This window comes from Barbus barbus (assembly GCF_936440315.1).
Source record: "Barbus barbus genome assembly, chromosome: 31".
Taxonomy (NCBI): Eukaryota; Metazoa; Chordata; class Actinopteri; order Cypriniformes; family Cyprinidae; genus Barbus; species Barbus barbus.
The window spans coordinates 8,483,027-8,504,751 of NC_136759.1; the positions used below are offsets into that span (position 1 = coordinate 8,483,027).

Sequence of the window (21,725 nt, forward strand, 5' to 3'; positions counted from 1 at the left end):
AGGGCCCGATTCAAGACTCGCAGGTCCAGGATTGGCCGAAGGCCACCGCCTTTCTTGGGCACGATGAAGTAGGGGCTGTAAAACCCCTGCCTCATCTCGGCTGGAGGGACCGGCTCGATTGCACCCTTTGCCAGAAGGACAGCAATCTCCTCGCGCAGGACAGGTGCATCTCGGACTGCCACCGAAGTCTCGAGGATGCCGCTGAACCTGGGCGGCCGCCTGGCGAACTGAATCGCATAGCCGAGTCGAACTGTGCGAATGAGCCAGCGAGACGGGCTGGGTAGCGCAAGCCACGCCCCCAGATACCGTGCAAGCGGCACCAAAGGCCCAATCAACGTGCCCGCAGTGGTGCAGCGAGGGGGAGTAAGGTTGGATGGAACAGAAGGCAGTGCGTTCTGACTCATCCCCACAAAACTCCCTAAGTCCCCGGGGGGACTGGCTAGAGGTGCGCGGGGAGGCATCGCGTCCCCAGACCGCACTCTCTTGGCCACTGGCAATATGGGTCTCGGGTGAGAGTGAGGAGGCATTGCGTCGCACACTGTCAGCCCGCAGACCTGGGAACCCGGAGGGAAGGGAAATTGCTCTTTCTTTGACAATGTGGGTACCACTGGCCCTTGAGCCAGTGGCGGAACAGAAAGAAAAGAAAACACAGGATTCTCCACCCGGCCCTCCTCCGGGGGAAGGAGCGACGCTAGCCTCGTCGTCTCCTGGGAAAGAGCAAATTCCTCCATCTCCGGGTTGTGCGCGTCAGGGCCGCTTTGTCGTCTTCCTGGAGGACTTGGCGGCCGGCTGAGGCGCAGGGGGCGCCGCACTCCTGCGAGAGGCTCGACGCACCGGCCTAGGTGACGACTCAGCACGGGGCGGAGCAGCTCTGGAGGACGCAGGAGGGCGCCCACGGCGACCAGCAGACTGGGGCCTGGCCCTTGGGCCAGCGGTGGCAGCTGGAGCATCCCGCCGTTTAGGGAGGATGTGCTGAATTGCCTCCGTCTGCTTTTGTACTGCCGAGAATTGCTGGGCAAAACCCTCGACAGTGTCGCCAAATAGCCCCGTCTGGGAGATGGAGGCGTCGAGAAAGCGTACTTTGTCGACATCCTTCATCTCGGCCAGATTGAGCCAGAGATGGCGCTCTTGGACCACTAACGTGGACATCGCCTTCCCGAGGGACCGCGCCGTGACTTTCGTCGCCCGGAGAGCGAAGTCAGTCGCCGTGCGCAGCTCCTGCATCAACCCCGGGTCGGGACTACCCTCGTGCATTTGTTTTAGTGCCTTGGCCTGGTGAACTTGCAGGATGGCCATGGCATGCAGGGCAGAGGCGGCCTGGCCCGCAGCGCTGTAGGCCTTGGCGGCGAGTGCGGCCGTCAGCTTACAGGCTTTGGACGGGAGACGCGGACGATTCCTCCAGGTGGCGGCGTTTTGCGGGCACAGGTGCACCGCAACCGCTCTCTCCACCTGGGGAATATCCACGTACCCCCTGGCCGCCCCGCCATCGAGGGTAGTGAGGACGGAGGAGGGAGACGAGCGGCTTCTGGCCGAGAAAGGGGCCGTCCACGACTTCGTCAGCTCCTCATGCACCTCCGGGAAGAAAGGCACCGGGGCAAAGTGCGGCCGCTGATCGCGTTTTGCGCCGATGAACCAATCATCCAGCCGCGAGGGCTCGGGACTGGGCGGTCTGTTGACCTCCAGCCCGATACTCACGGCTGCCCGGGCAAGCATGGCCGTCAGCTCTGGGTCCGGATCGGCAGTGGCGACAACACCCGAGGGGGGCAGCCATTTAAGGTTGATATCTTAAAAAATGAGCTTTCAGTAAAATTTTGTTTGGGCGCAGTACCAAATTTTCCCCATTAGATGCCAGCAAAACTCCGCTGGTGCACACAGGGGTTGGATTTGTGAACATGTTTTTTATGACACATACAAACCACACTCCATACCACACATTCATACCAACACAATTATAGCTGCATCATTTATCCAATTGTCTCTATAATATGCAGCAGCAGAAAACAGGAATAAAGTGAGTATTTGCTTTATAGGCCAAACCTGAAAAAATGGCACCATCTGGTAAAAAATGTAAGTTTGAAGCCTTGCTAACAGAATGAAAGCCTATTAACAAAAATTGCATAATTTTAGAGTTAAACAGCACTGCGATTAAAACTAGCAGTTTTAATGGGTTTCAATGGAGATGTCCAAATGTCACTGAGAAAAACTATTTTTTGTACCTAGTGTAAAATAGATTTATTAAAGGAAATGAGGGTGGAATACATGATGGAAAAAATACACTGACTAATTCGGACAACAATAAATTGTGATTTTCAGCTATTTAAGACACTTTTTAAATAAATTATTGTATTGTTATGGACTATAACATCTTTTAATTCATAACAATATATTTAAATAATAAAAAATATAAACATTTGAAAAAAAGCCGAAAAAAATAATGACTTCGGACCCCAAATGTACCCGCAATTATAGAATCACCCATCAGCCAATCACATTCGAGAACCAGAAAGAACTGCTGTATAAATACACACACACACACACACACACACAAACATATAAATATATAAGTGTGTGGGTGTGTGTGTGTGTGTGTGTATATATATATATATATATATATACACACACACACACACGCACACACACATACACACACACACACATATAAATATATATATATATATATATATACATACAGTGCCCTCCAAAAGTATTGGAACAGTAAAGACAAAATTGCTCTGTTGGCTGTGGAGTCAAGACATTTACAAATATGATTAAAAGGTGAATATGAGACAAAACTACAGAATGTCACATTTTATTATTGGGTGATTCAACACATAGATGTTTTACCAGCTAAGAAGTTCAGCACTTTTAGAGTTTCATCTCTCTATCTGATGTGAGCATAAGTATTGGAACAGTTGCCTCACAGGTCTTTCTAAGTGATCAGCTGTGTCCTGTTGCATTAATTCTTCAGATATTAAAAGCAGGGAATGTGTCGTATCAGTTATATCCATTGCTTCTGTTTTCTGAATCTTGCATTCGATGATGACACACACAAACCAGGATGAAGATGAGGGAGCTGACTTTGAGAGAAAAGCAAGCAATTTGGATGCTAAAAGAAAAGAGGAAGTCAGTTAGAGCTCTAGCAAAAACAAAGGGCATGGAGAAATCAAGAGTTTGGAAACCACCAGTGACACCAGCAACCAACAACTACCTGATCGGCTGAGAAAACAACAGAAGTTGATGACAGACAAATCATAAAAGCTGTGAAAATGAACCCTAAAAGACATGTCTGTAAAATCACCAACAACTTCCAGAAAGCTGGGGTGATGCTCTGACAATCTACTGTCCTCAGGAGACTTTGACACAGAATTACAGATGCTACACAGCAAGATGCAAACCTCTGACCAGCACCAAAAATAGAAAGGCAAGATTAGAGTTTGCAAAAAAGAACAAAGGTGAGCCAGAAGAGTTTTGGAACTGTGTTTATGGACTGATGAGACAAAGATGAACCTTTATCTAAGTGATGGGAAAGCAAAAATGTGGAGAAAAAAAGGGAACTGCAATTATCCCAAGCATACAGCCTCATCTGTAAAGCATGGTGGAGGTGGTGTCATGGCATGGGCATGCATGGCTGCCTCTGGATCAGGCCCTCTCAAGTTTACTGATGACTTAATGTATGATGACAGTAGCAGAATGAATTTGGAAGGGTACAAAACCATCTTGCCTACCAATATTCAAGAAAATGCCACCAGATTCATTGGGAAGTGCTTCATATTGCATCTGGACAATGACCCAAAACACCCTGCCAGTTCAGTCAAGGAATTTATAAGGACAAAGAAATGGAAAGTCTTAGAAGTTGGAAAGACTTGGGAAGTCTTGCCCAAGTCAATCTCCAGATTTAAATCTGATTGAACATGAATTTCACCAGCTGAAGAGGAGAGTATAGGCAGAAACTCCCCAAAACAAGCAACAATTGGAATTGGCTGCATTAAAGGCTGGGAAAAGTATTTCAAAGGATGAGACCAAGAGTCTGGTGATGTATATGGGTCACAGACTCACTGCTGTGATTGTGTGCAAGGGATCTGCAACTAAATAATAGCTTTTAATCTTGTATATCTGCTTTATGTTCAACTGTCCCAATACTTATGCTCACATCAATGAGTGGGATGAACTCTAAAAGTGCTGTTCTTTTTATTTGGTAAAACATGTATGTGTTGAAACGGCTAATAATAAAATGTGACATTCTGTTTTGTCTCATATTCATCTTTTAATCATATTTGCATATTTGACTCCACAGCCAACAGAACAATTTTGTCTTTACTGTTCCAATACTTATGGAGGGCACTGTATATACACATACACTTACACACATTTCCCCACTTCAAGTATTAAAGATTTTTAAAAATTATTTTCCATTCTACACAGTACTTATTGTGTTTTGGACAAAACAGCAGATTTCTGAATAAAATTATGAATAAACACACATCTACTTACAGCTTTTTAGTTCCTCAAATCCCATTAATGACTATGAATGTAAAATTTACGTAATTTCATATCTATGCTTAAAGCCAAAAATGGTGATGAAAATGTACCTTCAGGTCAAAACGAGAAAAAAATCCAGCTTTTTACTATTGCCCCTAACAAGTCAGTCACACAAATAATACAATAACTCTTTCAAATCATTATAATGTCTAGGAAAATACATATTGAAAATATTTTGGTAAGCTAAAATAAAAAAAATCTGAAATATTACCATAGTTTAAGTATGACCCGTATATTTTTCCTGGGTCACCCTTTTCTCCTTTGAGTCCATTAAGACCTTGCAAACCAGATTCACCCACTGCACCTAAAAGCAGAGCAGAAAGAGAATCAAGAAAAGAAAGAAAAACACACTAAAGGCCTTTCCACACTGAGCGCGATACAAAAATGCGAGGCGAATCGCCGATGAAAGGTGCTTTCACACCGAGCAGGAAATGATTGTTCGCCTTCTGCTAATTCACACCTGCACGCTAGGTGACGCTGACCAGCAATGGATTTTTTCTCAGATATGCATCTCGTATATGGATTTATATGTATATATGTATACACAGGGCCAGCGCAAGCTCAACTGCCGCTCTAGGCAAAACCCTGCCGTGCCGCCCCCACTTCACTCTCATAATTAAATATTTTAAAGATGCACGTGAAAGACTGGAGAATTTGTTTATTGATGCAACTGCATTAAAATAAAGGCAGACATGAGCATGGTTTCTGATTATTAATTTTTTCCCCCTACTGCAACGTAAAAAAATAAATAAATAAAAATAATAATAAGAATAAAATAAGAATAAATAAATAACCACTATTATAGCTGCAAATGCAAATTAAATGTACAAGCCTGAAGTGGCCATGGTAAGATTTGGGAGAATTTCCAGTGAGCAGCGCAAAACAGCTGGGCCCGTATTCATGAAAAATCTTAGTGCTAAGAGTTGCTCCTAGTAACGAAATTCTTAGAAATGTGGGTGTTTCCTCTTACAATTAAAGAAAAGATCCTAGTAAAGAAAAAAGTAATTCAGAAAGCATCTTAACCCTTAAAAGAGGTCTTAAGGTCCAAAATTGTTAGGAGTACGGACGAGGACTTTTAAGGGGTTTAAGAGTTTCTTTAGCAGTAGAGAAAATGGACGAAACATGAAGAGGGAGAAGAAATGTGTTGCACCCAATGCATGACAGTGAGTTAATAAGACGCTACACATTAGATCGTGCAGGGATCATGTTTGTGAGCGATCTTATTAAGGACATGCTAACATCTCCGCCACTGCGCAGAAATGCCATAGCGCCAGAAATGGACGTAATCACTACATTAACATATCTGGCAACTGGAAAAATGCAACTATGCAGCAGCGATTATTTGGGTCTGTTACAGCATGTCGCTGTTCATTTCCTATAAAATACGTTAAGTATATTAAAAAATAAAGAATATATATACATATATAATGTGTGTGTGTGTGTGCGAGAGAGAGAGAGAGAGAGAGAGAGAGAGAGAGTACGGTAAAACAGGAAAAATTACAAGTGAAGGCTTATAATAAACCCTGCTCTTAAAAGCGCTCTATTATTTCCTTCTTGGACAACAAACCAATCATAGTCTTCAAAAGACTGTGTCATAGCTAGCAAAGGGGTAGCTATGACAGCTATGTCATCCCCGCCTCCTCACTAAAATAAAAGTTTTTGTCTTTTCCTCTAGAGTTGCTCTGAGATTGGTCCTGAATCACTTTTAAGCTAAGACTCCTAGTTAGAAATTTTTAAACTAAATTAGGAGCTCTCTAAAAGGACTCTTAGAATCTTTAGGAATATGGGCCCTGGTGTGCACGGCTATTAGTACTCAGGGCTTAATCTGAACAAACCTGAGACGTTTGTGTCAGGATTATTATAGTTTTGCATTTTTAAATTCGTTTTTATTGTAATATTGCTTTCAATTTTCGCTATAAATTTTTTACATTTTATATATTTTTTATTTTTTAAGAATTTGGTTAATTTTAGTTTAGTTTTTATTTTGTGAACTGTTTTCTAGCCTATAGTTTTTATATGGTTTAGTTTCCGTTTTGATTTTAGTTTTAGTAATGAAAGTTTAGCAGATTAAATTAACAGAACACTTCCAGAGCTCAGACCAAAGACATTTTAATTTAAGATTATTGACGCAAACCACTAGCGACACAATTAAGGCATGCTGAGATTGATTAGAAAACGATTATTTATTTTTTTATTATTTTATTTAGTTGCTGTTGGTTTCGTTTTGTTATAGTTTTTCATTTATTTAGATTTTTTTTTTTTATTCTTTCTTGCCTAAATGCCTTTATTTTCATCAAATACAGTTCTTAATACAGCATATTTTACCGTTTAAACATGTAGGCTATACAACATTTCTTTAACATTTCTTCAACATTTAAACTTGTTTAACAAGATTTTAGAAGTAAAAATAAAAAATTTAATAGTTGCCAAAAGACCGATGCGTCTCATTTAGATGACTTGGTTTGCTTTGCATAAAATAAAATGGTTTATTGTTTTATAGATTACATGAAACAAACCTATATTTGACCAAAGAAATAAGTCAGTGGCACTGAGAACTGCTCTCAACAGAAAAGAATGCAAAATATCTGCTTGCACTTATTGCTAATGCAAACGCTGAGTTGTTGCGACTGTCCTATAGGAGCAGGGTTACAAACACTAAAAAATGTTGCAATAAAATAAAATAATGATTTTCAGAGTATATGTGCACAATATAAAAGCAACCGACGCAAGCTGGTAATCACTTAAGTGGGTCAACCAAGTGATTGCACGAATGATCCCTTACTCTCCATCCTCTGAAAATGGATGAAACACATTTGTCCCTGTTTCTCTCTGTCTCGAATCGCTCTCACGGAAAGCGCTCGAGAAACAGAATCTCTTCCGCGGCTCGGTACGCTTTCAACTCGTTTTTTTTTTTTTTTTATTCTCGAGCACGAGACTGTATGACATTCACATTACATGATTTTACTGATTTTTACGTAGAGAGAGTGACAGCGCACTGCATTAAAAGAAATGATTATTCATATTTTCATAACCGCTGGCCAAATTCAAAAATGAAACTAAAATATCTTTGAGAGCAAGGGCCCCTTGGTGTTGTGAGCATTTGCAGCGTTTCTTAATTGGCATGTGTTGTGAGCATTTGCAGCGTTTCTTAATTTGCATGTGTTGTGAGGATTTGCAGCGTTTCTTAATTTGCATGTGTTGTGAGCATTTGCAGCGTTTCTTAATTTGCATGTGTTGTGAGGATTTGCAGCGTTTCTTAATTTGCATGTGTTGTGAGGATTTGCAGCGTTTCTTAATTTGCATGTGTTCTGAGGATTTGCAGCGTTTCTTAATTTGCATGTGTTCTGAGGATTTGCAGCGTTTCTTAATTTGCATGTGTTCTGAGGATTTGCAGCACATGTGCTGTCAAAATGATGAAGATGTTTTCTTGATTTGCTGGTGTTTTTTTCTATTTGCATGTGTTTTCTGAAGTTGCAGCGCGTTGAGCTCTCTCGGCCACCGTAGTCTCTTGAGTATTTATGTCTTTACCAGATGGAATTGCCGGAGTACCATAATATTGTAATGAAAAATAATACTTGGAGAAATGATGTGTCTGCCATATTACTTCAGGGGATATTCCATATCATACCAACTAGGGATGCATCGATCCGATACTTATCGGTATCGGCTCCGATACGGCCATTTTCTGCCAGATCGGGTATTGGTCAGGCAAGACTGATCCAAATCTGATATTGTGGTAAACTATTCTGTGTTATTGTTGAGTCCCACAAAAGGCACAAAAAACATTATAGAGCACCATAAAGTTTTCGTGCACTATATTTCAAGTGTTCTGAAGCTGTTCTATAGTTTAATCTGAGTTACAGATGAATATTTAAGTCATTAAATTCAAGTTCAGGTAAACTCTGCTTCAAGCGCATCATTCTGCGCAAGGGATATGCATAAGTGCTTTGTGCCGCTCTGTATTGGAGCCTTTCGTTTTATAATACTTTTGCGCAATGAAAGATGATTAATAGTCTTTCTTGTTCTGTCCTATCTATCATATGTTGCTGCCTTCATTACTGTGCTATAGATTTCAAATAAATGTCTTTTAATTTTATAGTAGGCCTATATATTTATGTATAAATGCTTCTAATGCCCTCATTTTTATCCCTTTGGTTAAAAGCGTCTGCTAAATGGGTAAATGTAAATGTATTTGCTTGTTCTTTCATGAATGTATTTTACAACAATACAAAGAGCAATGTGTACCAATTTACCAGATTTAGTCCTACACTTATTCACTTTAATTGAAAATGAAAATGTTTCACTAGGTTTTATAAAATTGTACACCCATGATTTTTCTAGAGTATCTTTTGCTGCTGAATTATCCACTAACCTAGTTTATAATAGTATTTTGGTCATAGAGTATGATTATATATATATATTTTTAATTTGTTATTTTTCATTAAAATGAAGTTATTAGTTATCTAGGCTATATGTAGATTGTGTTTAACACACAAAAGAGTGACGATCAGGTCAACACAGAGAAGTATAGGAATTCTAGGCTACATCAATTAAAAAAAAACTGCGCAGATATCGGATTGGATTGGTATCGGCAAATACTCAGAATTTTCGGTATCAGATCGGTTCTGAAAAAAATGGTATCATTACATCCCTAATAGCAACCACAGCGTCTCAACTGAAAAAAACTAAAATACGCTGCCCTCTCAAGTGCTCACAGCTGGGTGTTTTCAGCTGGCTTTGGTGCAGTGTTAATTTCGTCGACGAAGACGACGACGAAAAATATTCGTCAACGAACCTTTTTTCTGTGACTAAGACGAGACGTTGACGAGCTAAAACTAATATCTGATGATAAAAACTATGACGAAATTTATGCGCGTCTTCATTAACAAGACGAGACGGGACTAAAATGTTATTTGAGGACTACCGGACATTCAAAATACATCCTATAGGCTAAGTTAACTGTCTTGTCTTTCAAAATGTGCGTCTCTGTCGTTGGATAAGGTGCGTTTGCATGGCAGCCGCAGTGGACGGATAGGCTACCAAAACGCGAACTAGCGATCTGAAACAATGGCCTCAGCACCCGAAGGGTTAGGGAGTGGGTGACCAGACGTCCCGTTTTTCCCGGGAGTCACAATTCATTGTCGATTAACTTAAAGTTAGTGAAGGTGCGATAGGCGGAAACGCGCTGATAGAAGTGCTCTCTCTCGCGCACGCTCCACTTCTTCAGTTCTCATACAGCGCGCGATCAGTTCTCAGTGCTCAAATACACACACAGCAGTCCAAATGTCTCTCATGTAGAGTATCTCACGGAAATACAGTCCGTTATGGTTTAAGTGAGCTTAAACAGGTGGGTGAAAACTGAATGTATGTCAGTAGGCTATTACATGCATACCTTCCGTCTTAAATGGACAGCATTCCTAATTATCTGTCATAAATGTTAACCAACAAAAGATGTTAAATAAATGTATACTTGTTAAGTAAACCTACTGTATCTGAAAAATGAGTTTAATTTATATCTCTACCAAAAAATGAAAATGTATTCCAGTTTTTCCAAATTCAATCCTTGATTCAAATTTCTCATAACTAAGCTTAATTGATTTGGTCTAAAGAGAGAAGAATTAATGACTATTTTTGTTTGAATACTACATATAAAATAGCTACCAAAATAAATGTTGGTAACTGCAGTTTGACTAAAAGTAATGGCTAAAAGTTGACAAAAATGCAATGACTTTTCGTCGACTAAAACTAGACTAAAACTATGAAAGACTCAAATGACTAAAACTAGACTAAAACTATGAAAGACTAAAATGTGACTAAGACTATTAAGCATTTTCGTCTCAAGATAAAGACTAAGACTAAATCAAAAATGCCTGCCAAAATTAACACTGCTTTGGTGGACACGTGGCCTGATTGTTGTTACTTGCAGCTACACATACAGCCTGTTATTATTATTATTTTTTAATCAAGTACTTTTTATTTAAAAGTTAAATAAAAACTGTAAGTTACTGTACTTAAATATTAAGTATGATACATTTTCATACTAAAGTACAGTTTTTTTTTACATTTATGTACATTACAGTTTTTATTTCACTTTTAGGTACAATATATTTTAATTGAATTAAGTTTTTTATTTACCTGGAAGTACGCACTGTGCAGTGTTAATGTTCAATCTGTGTATTTACAATGTTTTTAGAGGCTGACAATAACAAATATTCTTATTAGGAAAAAACTGACTCGTTTTTTTGTTGTTGTTTTTTTTAACTGTGCATAGTGTTACTGCATTTTAATGTTGGTCATAATGGTGATACTTGGAAAGCCAAATATTTTCTAAGGTGGTACTTGGTGTAAAAAGTTTGAGAACCACTGTTCTAGGGAGAATCGGCTCTGAGGGTAGCCTATTGACACCACTCAGGTCGGGGGAGGCGTGGAAGTGGCATTACTATGAAACAAAGTTGATTTAGATTTAGAATAACTAAGGGGTGATAACTTGTTGATATTAGTGCAGTCATTCCAAATGAATGCCCAAAAGATAAACTAAAACATCTGTCTTTCTGCCACCCTCACAGCAAAATCTCCGGTGTCAAATTAACACCGCTCTGTGTCTATATGGGTCCACACTACAGAGTGTAAAAAAGTAACACTGAAGTGGTGTCAAATTAAAACTGCTGGGTGTGTATGTGTGTGTCCACACTACAGAGTGTTAAAAGTAACACTGAAGCAGAGTTAAAGTTAATGAGGTAATTAAGAGATTCATTGAGTGATGACTGACCATTATTGAACGCACCTGATGTTAAAAGCAGAATCACCAAAGAAGAAAAACATATTTTTTAAGTCACCATTATACTGATCAGTGTTTACTTTAATTGGGCTCTTGACCCTTAACTTTTTAATTTTTTTTGCCTGCTATAATTGAATTATAACAGCCAGACTTTTGCAAAGAGCAAAAGTAATCAGGTGGTGGTGTTGATGATGATGTTCATTTTTTGGCCTGAATCACTAAGCTCATTTAGAGTCTAATATTTTGGTTAAGTTTCCTTTTTTGATTAAAACAGCCTTGTGATTCCACAGTGAAAAAATCTGTATTTTCTATAAATCTTAATCTATAAACTGTTCTGATGCAAAAAAATAAATAAAATAAAAATAAATAAAAATCTTCAGAAAAGTTTTTATTTTAGGCACACACAGACATCAAGAATCAGCATATGAATCTCAACAACGGTGACAAACAGCAAATAAAAAGATCCACTCTGAACATCAATAAACAAGCTACTAAAAAGTCACATAAAAACAGCAAAAATATTAGAAAATAGTAAGAATAAAAGAAATTACAGAGACAATTCTGCTCATAATTTTTTCACGCCACAATGCATGATGAGAGCCATGAATGAGTTTTGATTGAGTACAGCATGCTTTTTTGATGGTCACCATTGTTGTGATTCTCATGTGGATTCTTGATGTCTGTGTGTCTAAATTAAAGACAATTCTTAAGTTTTGATCAAAATTTTAAAACATCTGTCTGATTATACTGAAAATGCCATATCTTATGTTGTTCACAGTGTTGACATAACCAAGAAAAAAACCTAACTCAGTTATTCAGGTCACTACATGATGATTGTCAAAATATAATCCTAACCACCTTTTGCTCTTTTCTTGTCTAGCTGCTATAATTTAGTTATAGCAGCCAAACAAAATGTAATATTAAAAAGTCAAGGGTCAAGAGCCCAACTAAAGTAAACTAAACACTGACCACTATAATGGTGACTTACAAACTTTTTTTCTTAACATCAGGTGTGTGCAATAATAGTCAATCATCACTCAATTAATCTCTTAATTTCCTCATTGATTTTAACTCTGCTTCAATTCTACTTTTAACACTCTGTAGTGTGGACACATATAGATACTCGGCAGTGTTAATTTGACACCGATTCAGTGTTACATTTAACACTCTGTAGCATGGACCCATATAGACACCAAGCGGTGTTAATTTGACACCGGAGATTTTGCTGTATGACTGTGCTGCCACCCTAGGCCTAGTTCGCCTATATGCATGTGCTGGCCCTGTGTATACATATAAATTTATATGCATTGTTTATATATGAATCCTGTGTGAATATATTTATTGATATATTTATATGCATCATATGGAGCTGCATACAAAACATACAAAAAAATATATTATCATAATCATGTTTATTTGCGTTCATATTTTATGTGTAAAAAAATGTTTCACTATTTTTTTAATACGGAAGATCTAGAGAGTGAATGCGCTCTGACTATGAAAGTCCTCTACTTTGGTGTTTTTGCGCTCGTCAAGTCAAGTGAAGTCACCTTTATTTATATAGCGCTTGTATTGTATATAGCAAAGCACTTAACAGAATCAAATTGGAGGATAGAATATCAGTAATGTATAAAAATAAGATTTTAAGACTCAATTTTCAATAAAGTCGTGACGTATTGTCAAGTATGGTGACCCATACTCGAAATTGGTGCTCTGCGTTTAACCCATCCAAGTGCACACACACAGCAGTGAGTAGTGAACAAATGCACACACACACACACACACCCCCGGAGCAGTGGGCAGCCATGCTGCGGCGCCCGGGGAGCAATTGGGGGTTCGGTGCCTTGCTCAAGGGCACCTCAGTCGTGGTATTGAGGGTGGAGAGAGCGCTGGACATTCACTCCCCCCACCTACAATCCCTGCCGGCCGGGGACTCGAACCCGCAACCTTTCGATTACGAGTCCGACTCTCTAACCATTAGGCCACGACTTCCCCGCAAAGTCATTTGCGGGGAAGCCAAAGGCATTTCATTATTGAATTCAGAGATGTCATTGTCTAGCTCAGTTTAGTTTAAATAGTATCTGCGAAATCAAATTGACGATAATCACTAGAAATTAAGTGAAATTAAGTGAAATTGAGCTCGTGCTCAATACAGTCTTCTGAGTTTTTAGTGGCACCGCGTCAACCTTTTGGGTAACAGCAGTTGCTCTGGCCATGTGATGTAATGCTCAAATCTTATTGGATGGCCCGTGTTTCTGTTTTATGAAATGGAAAAGATTCGTCGGACTGGTTCAGAAAAAAAATTTGCATTTTCGATGCACGAATGTTCGTGGTCTATGTGGAAGCATCCATAGGAATCTGTTGTTTTATTCCAGCACGTAATTGCGTCAATATTCGTTTCACTTTTCGCTCAGTGTGGACAGGCCTAAGACATCTAATTATATAAATACCATACAAAGATGATATTTAAGATAATTCAGACCTCTTATAGATTCTCCTGGATCACCAGGGGGTCCAGGTATACCCATTGTCCCTCTATCCCCAGGAAGTCCGGCTGCACCAGGAGGCCCACCATCTCCAGGTGGTCCTAGAGCACACACACAAAAAAAATCATTAGATTTTATAATATACAAAATTTTAAACTGTTTAAAGTAAATATCATATTTATATTTTATTTTAAATGTATATTATACATTTGATATATAAACATACAATAATATATACAAACATTGATATATCGAAAACTTTCCAAACAGATTCACCTGATCTGAAACTCAATATAAAGATTTCTAGTTTGCACTGCTAATTTATTTAAGAAATAAAGTGACACAATCCTCATGGTAAATACTGTACCTAACCACAGACATTACAGTACATTTCACATGTCTTTGTGTTTTATCTAGTGTTAACTCTATTACCCATCATATTGTTGTAATGGTACTTTGGGTTTCCTTTAGGTCCGGGGTCTCCTGGGTAGCCCTGTTACACATTCACAGCAGCAGTGTCAGCAAACAAATGGCAATATACTACAAGTAGATAACTCCTACTAAATCAATTTATTTTATATAATGGCAAATCAGAATGCATGCCTGACCTTTGGCCCTGGGTTGCCATATAGACCAGGGAGACCATTATCCCCTAGTTCCCCCTGCATACATAAAAAAACAAAAACAAAAACATAACATCAGAAGTGACAAACAGTATAATTCAACAAACATCAAAATAAATAAATCATTATTAATAGTAAATTATGAATGATTAAAAAGTTTACCTTAAGTCCTGGAAAGCCACCTATTCCTGAATATCCAGGCAGGCCCTATTTTATTTTATTTTTTAAAAATACAACAACATATATAACTGAAAAAGTGAAAAAAGGATGAAGGTAAGAGAGTTTTGGTTATTAAATAATTTTTCTGGCTTTTTTAAAAATTAACTCATACTTGCACAATCTGAATATGTGAAATGAGAGGAATTCGATGCTTAATCCTGATACTTTAAGGCCCTGTTTACAATAGTGCGTTTTCATTTTAAATTGGAGTTTTAAAACGAAAACGATCCTCGTCTACACTGGCATTTTCACTGCGTTTCAGAAATGATCTCCGTCTATACTACACAACCGAAAAGGCATGTCACATGACCATTCATGCAGGTACAACCATAGTATAGGTAGGTTCGGATGCATCTGCGTGCTTGGAGCGGTCGATTAAGGCATCTACCTATACATATCTATGGGTACAACAATGATCATGATGTTATTATTTACACGGTAGTCAAGGATACGCAGTGCGAATGTGGGCCATCGTTTTCAAAAGTCTCCGTTTTGGTCCGTTTACACTGAAACGCAACCCCGGAGTTTTCAAACTAAAACGGGATCTGCAGCATTTTTAAAAGTCTCCGTTTTCAAGGGTGGAAAACTCCAGAGTAGTGTAAACAATAGGCGTAACCGTAGCAAAAGTTATGCGTTTTAAAACGAAAATGCTCTAGTGTAAACGGGGCTAGTGTAAAAGGTTAGTCTGGAATTTTTTCATTGTTGGTGTGGAATTCAATGATTGGTTGTTTTTGAGTGTTATGACCGGTTGAATTTTTGTTATTAGATGGTTTATAGTCTTCTCTGTTGGTTTGAGGTGTTATGTTCAGCTGGATTGTGGTGATGGTTTGTAGTGGATCAATTGATATGGAAACTAGTGAATAATCTTACTCTTTGACCAGGTAAACCAATTATGCCTTTCTCTCCTTTTTCTCCTGGAGGCCCTTCAAAACCCTGAGAAACACACAAATGTATGTAACATTTATGAGCATTAATGAGCTTCACCACATTAATTTTTGTTCACCACATTAATGAGCTTCAGCTAACACAGGTCACATATCAGGACCTGCTATTTTAGTTTAGAAGTTATTAGGGCTAATAAATTCAAATAAATATGCAGCAATTCTCACCTCTGGGCCAGGTGCTCCACAAATTCCTCTCTGTCCCTTTCTCCCCTACAAAAAAAGTTATAAAAATCCACCATCATTTTCTCCTTGAAAGCTGCCTGGAGTCCTCAACAACTGAAAATGTGTTTCACATGTGGACGTTTTACCTTTTCGCCTTTAACATAGTCTTCTGGGTTGGGCTCCACATATTCAAAAGGACCTGGTTTACCCTGCTCCCCCTGATCCCCCTGTAGGAGAATCAAGATGTTGTTGTTAAACACAAATTCAAGTGTGACATAAAGCCAGCACTGCCACGTGTGTTATTCACCTCATCTCCATCTGGTCCAGGCAGTGATCTTCCTGGGTCTCCCTATGGATAAACAGAACAAAATATAATTCAAGAACATTTAAAATAATCAAAAACGGCTTGATATTATGCACAGGTAACAAAAGAACAAGCAGAAGTGCATGCTAAATGAAAGATGCTAGAAGTCTAGGGCTGCTGCACTCGAACAAAGATTTTCAGGTTTTCAGATCTGAGCTAATAAACTGTAAACTTCAGATAGAGAAACTACTCAGTGAATCTTCAGTTTCATAGGCATGAACTTGCAAAACTCACCGGTAGGCCTCTTGGACCTGGTAATCCTTGTAAACCCTAGAATTAGAAAAAAAAACATTAAATTAAATAAAACAAAAATATTTTTTAAAAGTATATTTTTGGTGAGCATAAGATACTTTTTTCAAAAACATTTTACTGATCTTTTGAATTTTGCACAACATACATAGCAATAGTATGGATGAATAAAAAATGGTGCTATTTGAAGAGTAAATGCTTTTCTCACCATAGAGCCATCAGGTCCCGTTCGTCCTTGTGGACCTTGTGGGCCAAAGACCCCTTTTAGCCCCTTTGTGCACATGCAAACACAGACACACACAAACAAAACCAACCTAACTAATAAATAAAACTGCACCAAAGTAATACACTATAGTTTATATAAGGACTGCTTTTTTTGTACTTAGTACATACTTTTGGTCCAGGTATTCCAGGTAGTCCATCGGCACCCTGTGAATGAGGATAACATAATTGTTGAGTATAGAAAAGATTATTCTAATGTATATCTAAATAAAAAAATAAAACTACAAATGTATTTCACTGTTTAAGAACTCAGCTTTGTTTTCTTATATGACGCAACACTGCTCAACCTCTGGACTGCATGCAGAATATAGTCAGTAGTAATAAAATATAAACACAAACACAATTTTTAGAATTTTACATACAGGTGTTCCAGGAAGGAACCTTATACTTGGAGATGTGTCTCCTTTGGCTCCTTTTAACCCTGGTAGTCCCTGAAACAAGGAAAAAAAAAAAAGGAATCATGGACGTAATTTACTGCCAGAATGAACACACTCAATGAACCAAGTCAACCAGAAAGATACATTACAAATAATAATAATAAAAATAATAATAATAATATGTAGATTCCTTGTGTACCAAGCAAAAATGCTTGTAACATCTCTCATACCATGGGTCCTGGGAAGCCAGGTCGTCCTATCTCACCATTCAACCCATGCTGCCCTCTGGTTCCATTACAGCCATCCTTCCCTGGAAGCCCAGGAAGACCACCAGGCCCTGGATGACCCTGGAAGATTAATTTAATATAATATAATTCACACAAGCTGTCTAGTATACTGATCAATTGTTACATTTCTATTGCATTTCTCCTGTCACTTACAGGCATTCCACCTAATCCAGCATAGCCTTCATCTCCTTGAAAGCCCTAAAAGAGTGAAACAGAATGAAAGCCCTTGTACTGAGTTTTCTAAGAATTGTGTGTGGGTGAGTGTGTATTTTTATGTACTTTGTCTCCATCCGGGCCGGAGAGCCCAGGCAATCCTATGGGTCCACGTTGACCCTTTTCCCCACTAAATCCTTGGGGGCCAGGTACACCTGGAAGCCCCTGTAGGCCCTGCTGACCTAACGCACCAGGATATCCCTAGAAAAAAAGAGCAGTAGAATATTAATATAGTAATATTATAGTAACACTCCCTGCAAATCTACATACTCAGAAAAAGGTACGAAATGGTAAGGAAATTCATGTTTGTACCTTTATTTACCCATAAATGCCACACACACACACACACACACACACAGATATACATTTAGGTCCATATACAGTATATTTGGACACAAGCACAATTTTTATTATTTTAGCTGCTGACCAAAACATATTAAAGTTAGAGTTATATAATGAATATGAGCTTAAAGTGCACACTCTGATCTTTAATTTGAGGATATTTACATGAAAACCGGAGGGAATTAAAAACGGGAGGAATTTCAATTATTACGGAATTACAGCTCTTTAAAGGGGTCATATGATGCGATTTCAAGTTTTCCTTTCTCTTTGGAGTGTTACAAGCTAGGGCTGTGCAATTAAATCGTGAATTCGATTATCATGCGCATCTCGTCAGTAAAGCCGGTTCAGTGATTGGCAGTAAATCGCCATCACCTGCTTTCAAATGGAGCAGGAATTACTACACAGAGCCGTAGTTCACTGACAAGATCGCCTTCGATTATGAACACGAAATTGCCTAGCTTGTCAGTGAACTACGGTTCTGTGCAGTAATTCCTGCTCCATTTGAAAGCAGGTGATGGCGATTAACTACTAATCAAGAAACCGGTTTTACTGACTAGAATTGCACAGCCCTATTACAAGCTGATTGCGCATAGATAAGATCCCTGAAGTTGCAAAGACTAAAGTTTCAAAACCAAATAGATATTCTTTATCAAAGTTAAGACTCTGCCACGCCGACTCATTCAAACACGCCCCCACATGTCTACATCACGATGTGGAAATATTTGCATAAGGCATGGTTTCAGTAACCACAGTAGTGTTGATACAGCCATGACAGGGAGGCGCTGTGTGTTTCTAGGCGAAAGCAAAAGCACTTTATTTGGCTTTCCGAAAGTAGATGCATTTAGGAATCAACAGAACAGCACAACGCATTTTATGGACGACAGTTAAGTGAACCTAGGACATGAGGTAATTCTGACTTTGCTATGATAATCTGGCGCTTCTGAATCAGCAACTGTATGTTTTGTTATCAGTTTAAGTATTTGCTATTGACTGTTAAAATGTGGAGTGGTCACATCTCAGCACATCAGCTATCTTAATCGCGACTTGTGTGTGTGTGTGTTAGAGAGAGAGAGAGAGAGAAAAAGAGAGAGAGAGACGGTCACATCGCAGCGGAGTGTACAGCCTGTACATTTGAGAGAAGTGGGGCATATAGGACTTACAAAAATGTACAGTATTTGAAAAATAATGTGTTTTTTGAACATTAAAGCATGTCAACATATGAAGTTACACCAAGTACACAAAATAATGATCTTTAAAAAAAAGCATCATATGACCCCTTTAATATGCACCTCTCCCCTTTTTCAAGGGACCATACGTAATTGGACAGTTGACTCAAAAGCTGTTTCATGGACAGATGTGGGCTATTCTTTCGTCATCAATTGAGCAGGTAAAAGTTCTGGAGTTGATTTTAAGTGTTCCATTTACATACAGTTGGAAAAAATCTTCTGAAAGTGATTCTAACGATATAATTTCTCTGTGCCTTTATCGTTACAGTTGTGGTGTGGACTGCTTGAGAATGATTTTTAGAACTAAATCTTTATCGTTTTCATCTTTGGTGTGAACGGGCCTTTAGGCTTCAAAAACAAAACAAATCCATCAGAGAGATAGCAGGAACACTCCGAGTGGTCAAATCAACAATTTTGTACATTCGGAGGAAAAAAAGAACACACTAGTGAGCTCAGCAACATAAAAACATAAACAAGTGTACAATCAAGAGAAGACATCATGAGAGCAAATACAGAGGGTTCACCACAAGGTGCAAACAAGGCCAGATTAGACTTTGCCAAAAAACAGCAAATGTTTTGTCTAGTTTCAGCCCGACACAGTTATCATTTTCACATCCTGTGACACGTTGTTTTTGGCGTGCTGGTCTGAAAAAAAGGTGTTGGCGCTTTGCTATTTTGAGGCAACTAAAATAGACTGCACCACTGACCAACTAAAACCTGGTTTAAAGTCAATGGTGCAGTATTTTTTTATTATTTAAAGAGCCCGTTAGGCCAGTGGCGCCAATAGCCTTGTGGTCAGCAAATTCTGCCATATAACGAATCGGCCATGGCATGAGCGCAACTGGGTCTTAAAGGGAATGGGAGATGAGACTCTGATTGGTTTATTGTACATTATGCCCAAAACACACCCATTACTCATTAAGACAATAGGGACAACCCTTTTAGACCATGCGCAAGGCATGCCAACCATTTTTCCTATCATTAAACTAGCAATAGTAGATTTAGACACAATAGGGCCCCATCTGTGAAACATGGTGGAGCAGTGTGATGGCATGAGCATGCATGGCTTCCAGTTGCACTGGATTACTGGTGTTTAGTGATGATGTGACAGAAGACAGAAGCAGCCAGATGAATTCTGGAGCGTATAGGAATATACTCTCTGTCCAGATTCAGTCAAATGGAGCAAAGTTGATTGGGTGGTGCTTCATAGTACAAATGGATGATGACCCAAAACATACAGCAAAAGCAACCCAGGAGTTTTTGAAGGTAAAAAAAGTGGAACATTTTGCAATGGCCTAGTCAATCTTCTGATTTCAACCCGATTGAGCATGCATTTCACTTGCTGAAGACAAAACTAAAGGCAGAAAGACCCACAAACAAACAATAACTGAAGTCAGCTGCAGTAAAAGCCTGGCTAAGCATCACAAAGGAAGAAACCCAATCTTTGGTGATGTCCATGAGGTCCGCACTTAAGGCAGCCATTGCCTGCAAATGAGTCTCAAAAAAAATATTAAAAATGAACATTTTATTTATGATTATATTTATTTGTCCAATTACATTTGAACCTCTGAAAATGGGGGGATTGTGTATAAAACGGTTGTAATTCCTAAGCATTTTATATTTTTGATCAACCCCTGGAATAAAAGCTTAAAGTCTGCACTAAATATATATATATTAGAATATATATATATATATATATATATATATATATATATATATATATATATATATATATATATTTTTTTTTTTTTTTTTTCTTAATTTTCCAGCTGTGACAGACATCACATTTTAATCTATTCTAAATTGTTCCAAATTTAGCATTTTGGAATGTACACTACCGTTCAAACATTTAGGCTTCTCAGTAAAAAAAAAAAAAAAAAGAAATTGCTGGTTTGTTTGTTAAAAAAAATATGTACACTTTAATAGAGCAAGAATGCAATAAACTGATCAAAAGTGACAGGAAAATGTTTACGTTGTTACAAACGATTTCAATCTTAAATAAATGCAGTTCTATTGAACTTTCTATGAAAAAATTTAGAAAATGTGTCTCAGTCTCCACAAGAATATTAAGCAACACAGCTGTTTTCAGCAATGAAAACAATAAGAAATGCTTGAGGCAAATCAGCATATTAGACTGAAAGATTTCTGAAAGATTGCGTGACACTAAAGACTGGGTAATGGAAGCTGCAAATTCAACTTTGCATCACAGGAATAAATTACACTTTAAAATATATTAAAAAAAAAGTTATTTTACAGCCATGCAGCACTCATGAGCATGAGAGACTTCTTTCAAAACCATAATAAAATTATACCGATCCCAAACTTTTGAAAGGTAGTGTATTTTTTCAAAATCACCACAAGGGTGTGACAAAACATCAAGAACATATTACATGCACAGCACTGTTGTGTGTCACTAGATGCTGCTCCAGGCTTGATTGGTCACTGATGTGCTCTCATATTGTTGAGAGTGATTCATCAGTGATGTTAAGTGCTTTCTTTAGTGTTCTAAATGTGACTGGTGTGCAACTGTGTTGTATACAGTATATACTTTCTGTATATAATTGCATGTACCATATAAAAACAATTTGTTTTGCAATCTGATTAGTGCTATAAAAAATAAATACATGTATTTAT

At 38.4% G+C, this 21,725-nt stretch overlaps 1 protein-coding gene across 1 annotated transcript in view; it reads right to left on the bottom strand.

Moving 5' to 3' along the window:
* col4a4 (collagen, type IV, alpha 4) overlaps positions 1-21,725 on the bottom strand; it is a gene marked incomplete at its 3' end in the record, with an annotated part of 73,570 nt that overhangs the window by 24,229 nt on the left and 27,616 nt on the right. Inside the window, exons 5-20 of the mRNA XM_079387430.1 lie at positions 17,590-17,724; positions 17,464-17,508; positions 17,254-17,370; positions 17,009-17,077; positions 16,758-16,793; positions 16,573-16,635; positions 16,350-16,385; positions 16,059-16,100; positions 15,898-15,978; positions 15,755-15,799; positions 15,516-15,578; positions 14,589-14,633; positions 14,412-14,465; positions 14,236-14,296; positions 13,800-13,904; positions 4,751-4,843 (exon numbers count right to left, since the gene is read on the bottom strand). Coding sequence (XP_079243556.1) covers positions 4,751-4,843; positions 13,800-13,904; positions 14,236-14,296; positions 14,412-14,465; positions 14,589-14,633; positions 15,516-15,578; positions 15,755-15,799; positions 15,898-15,978; positions 16,059-16,100; positions 16,350-16,385; positions 16,573-16,635; positions 16,758-16,793; positions 17,009-17,077; positions 17,254-17,370; positions 17,464-17,508; positions 17,590-17,724 — 1,090 coding nt within the window. The remainder of the gene's footprint in view (positions 1-4,750; positions 4,844-13,799; positions 13,905-14,235; positions 14,297-14,411; positions 14,466-14,588; positions 14,634-15,515; positions 15,579-15,754; positions 15,800-15,897; positions 15,979-16,058; positions 16,101-16,349; positions 16,386-16,572; positions 16,636-16,757; positions 16,794-17,008; positions 17,078-17,253; positions 17,371-17,463; positions 17,509-17,589; positions 17,725-21,725) is intronic.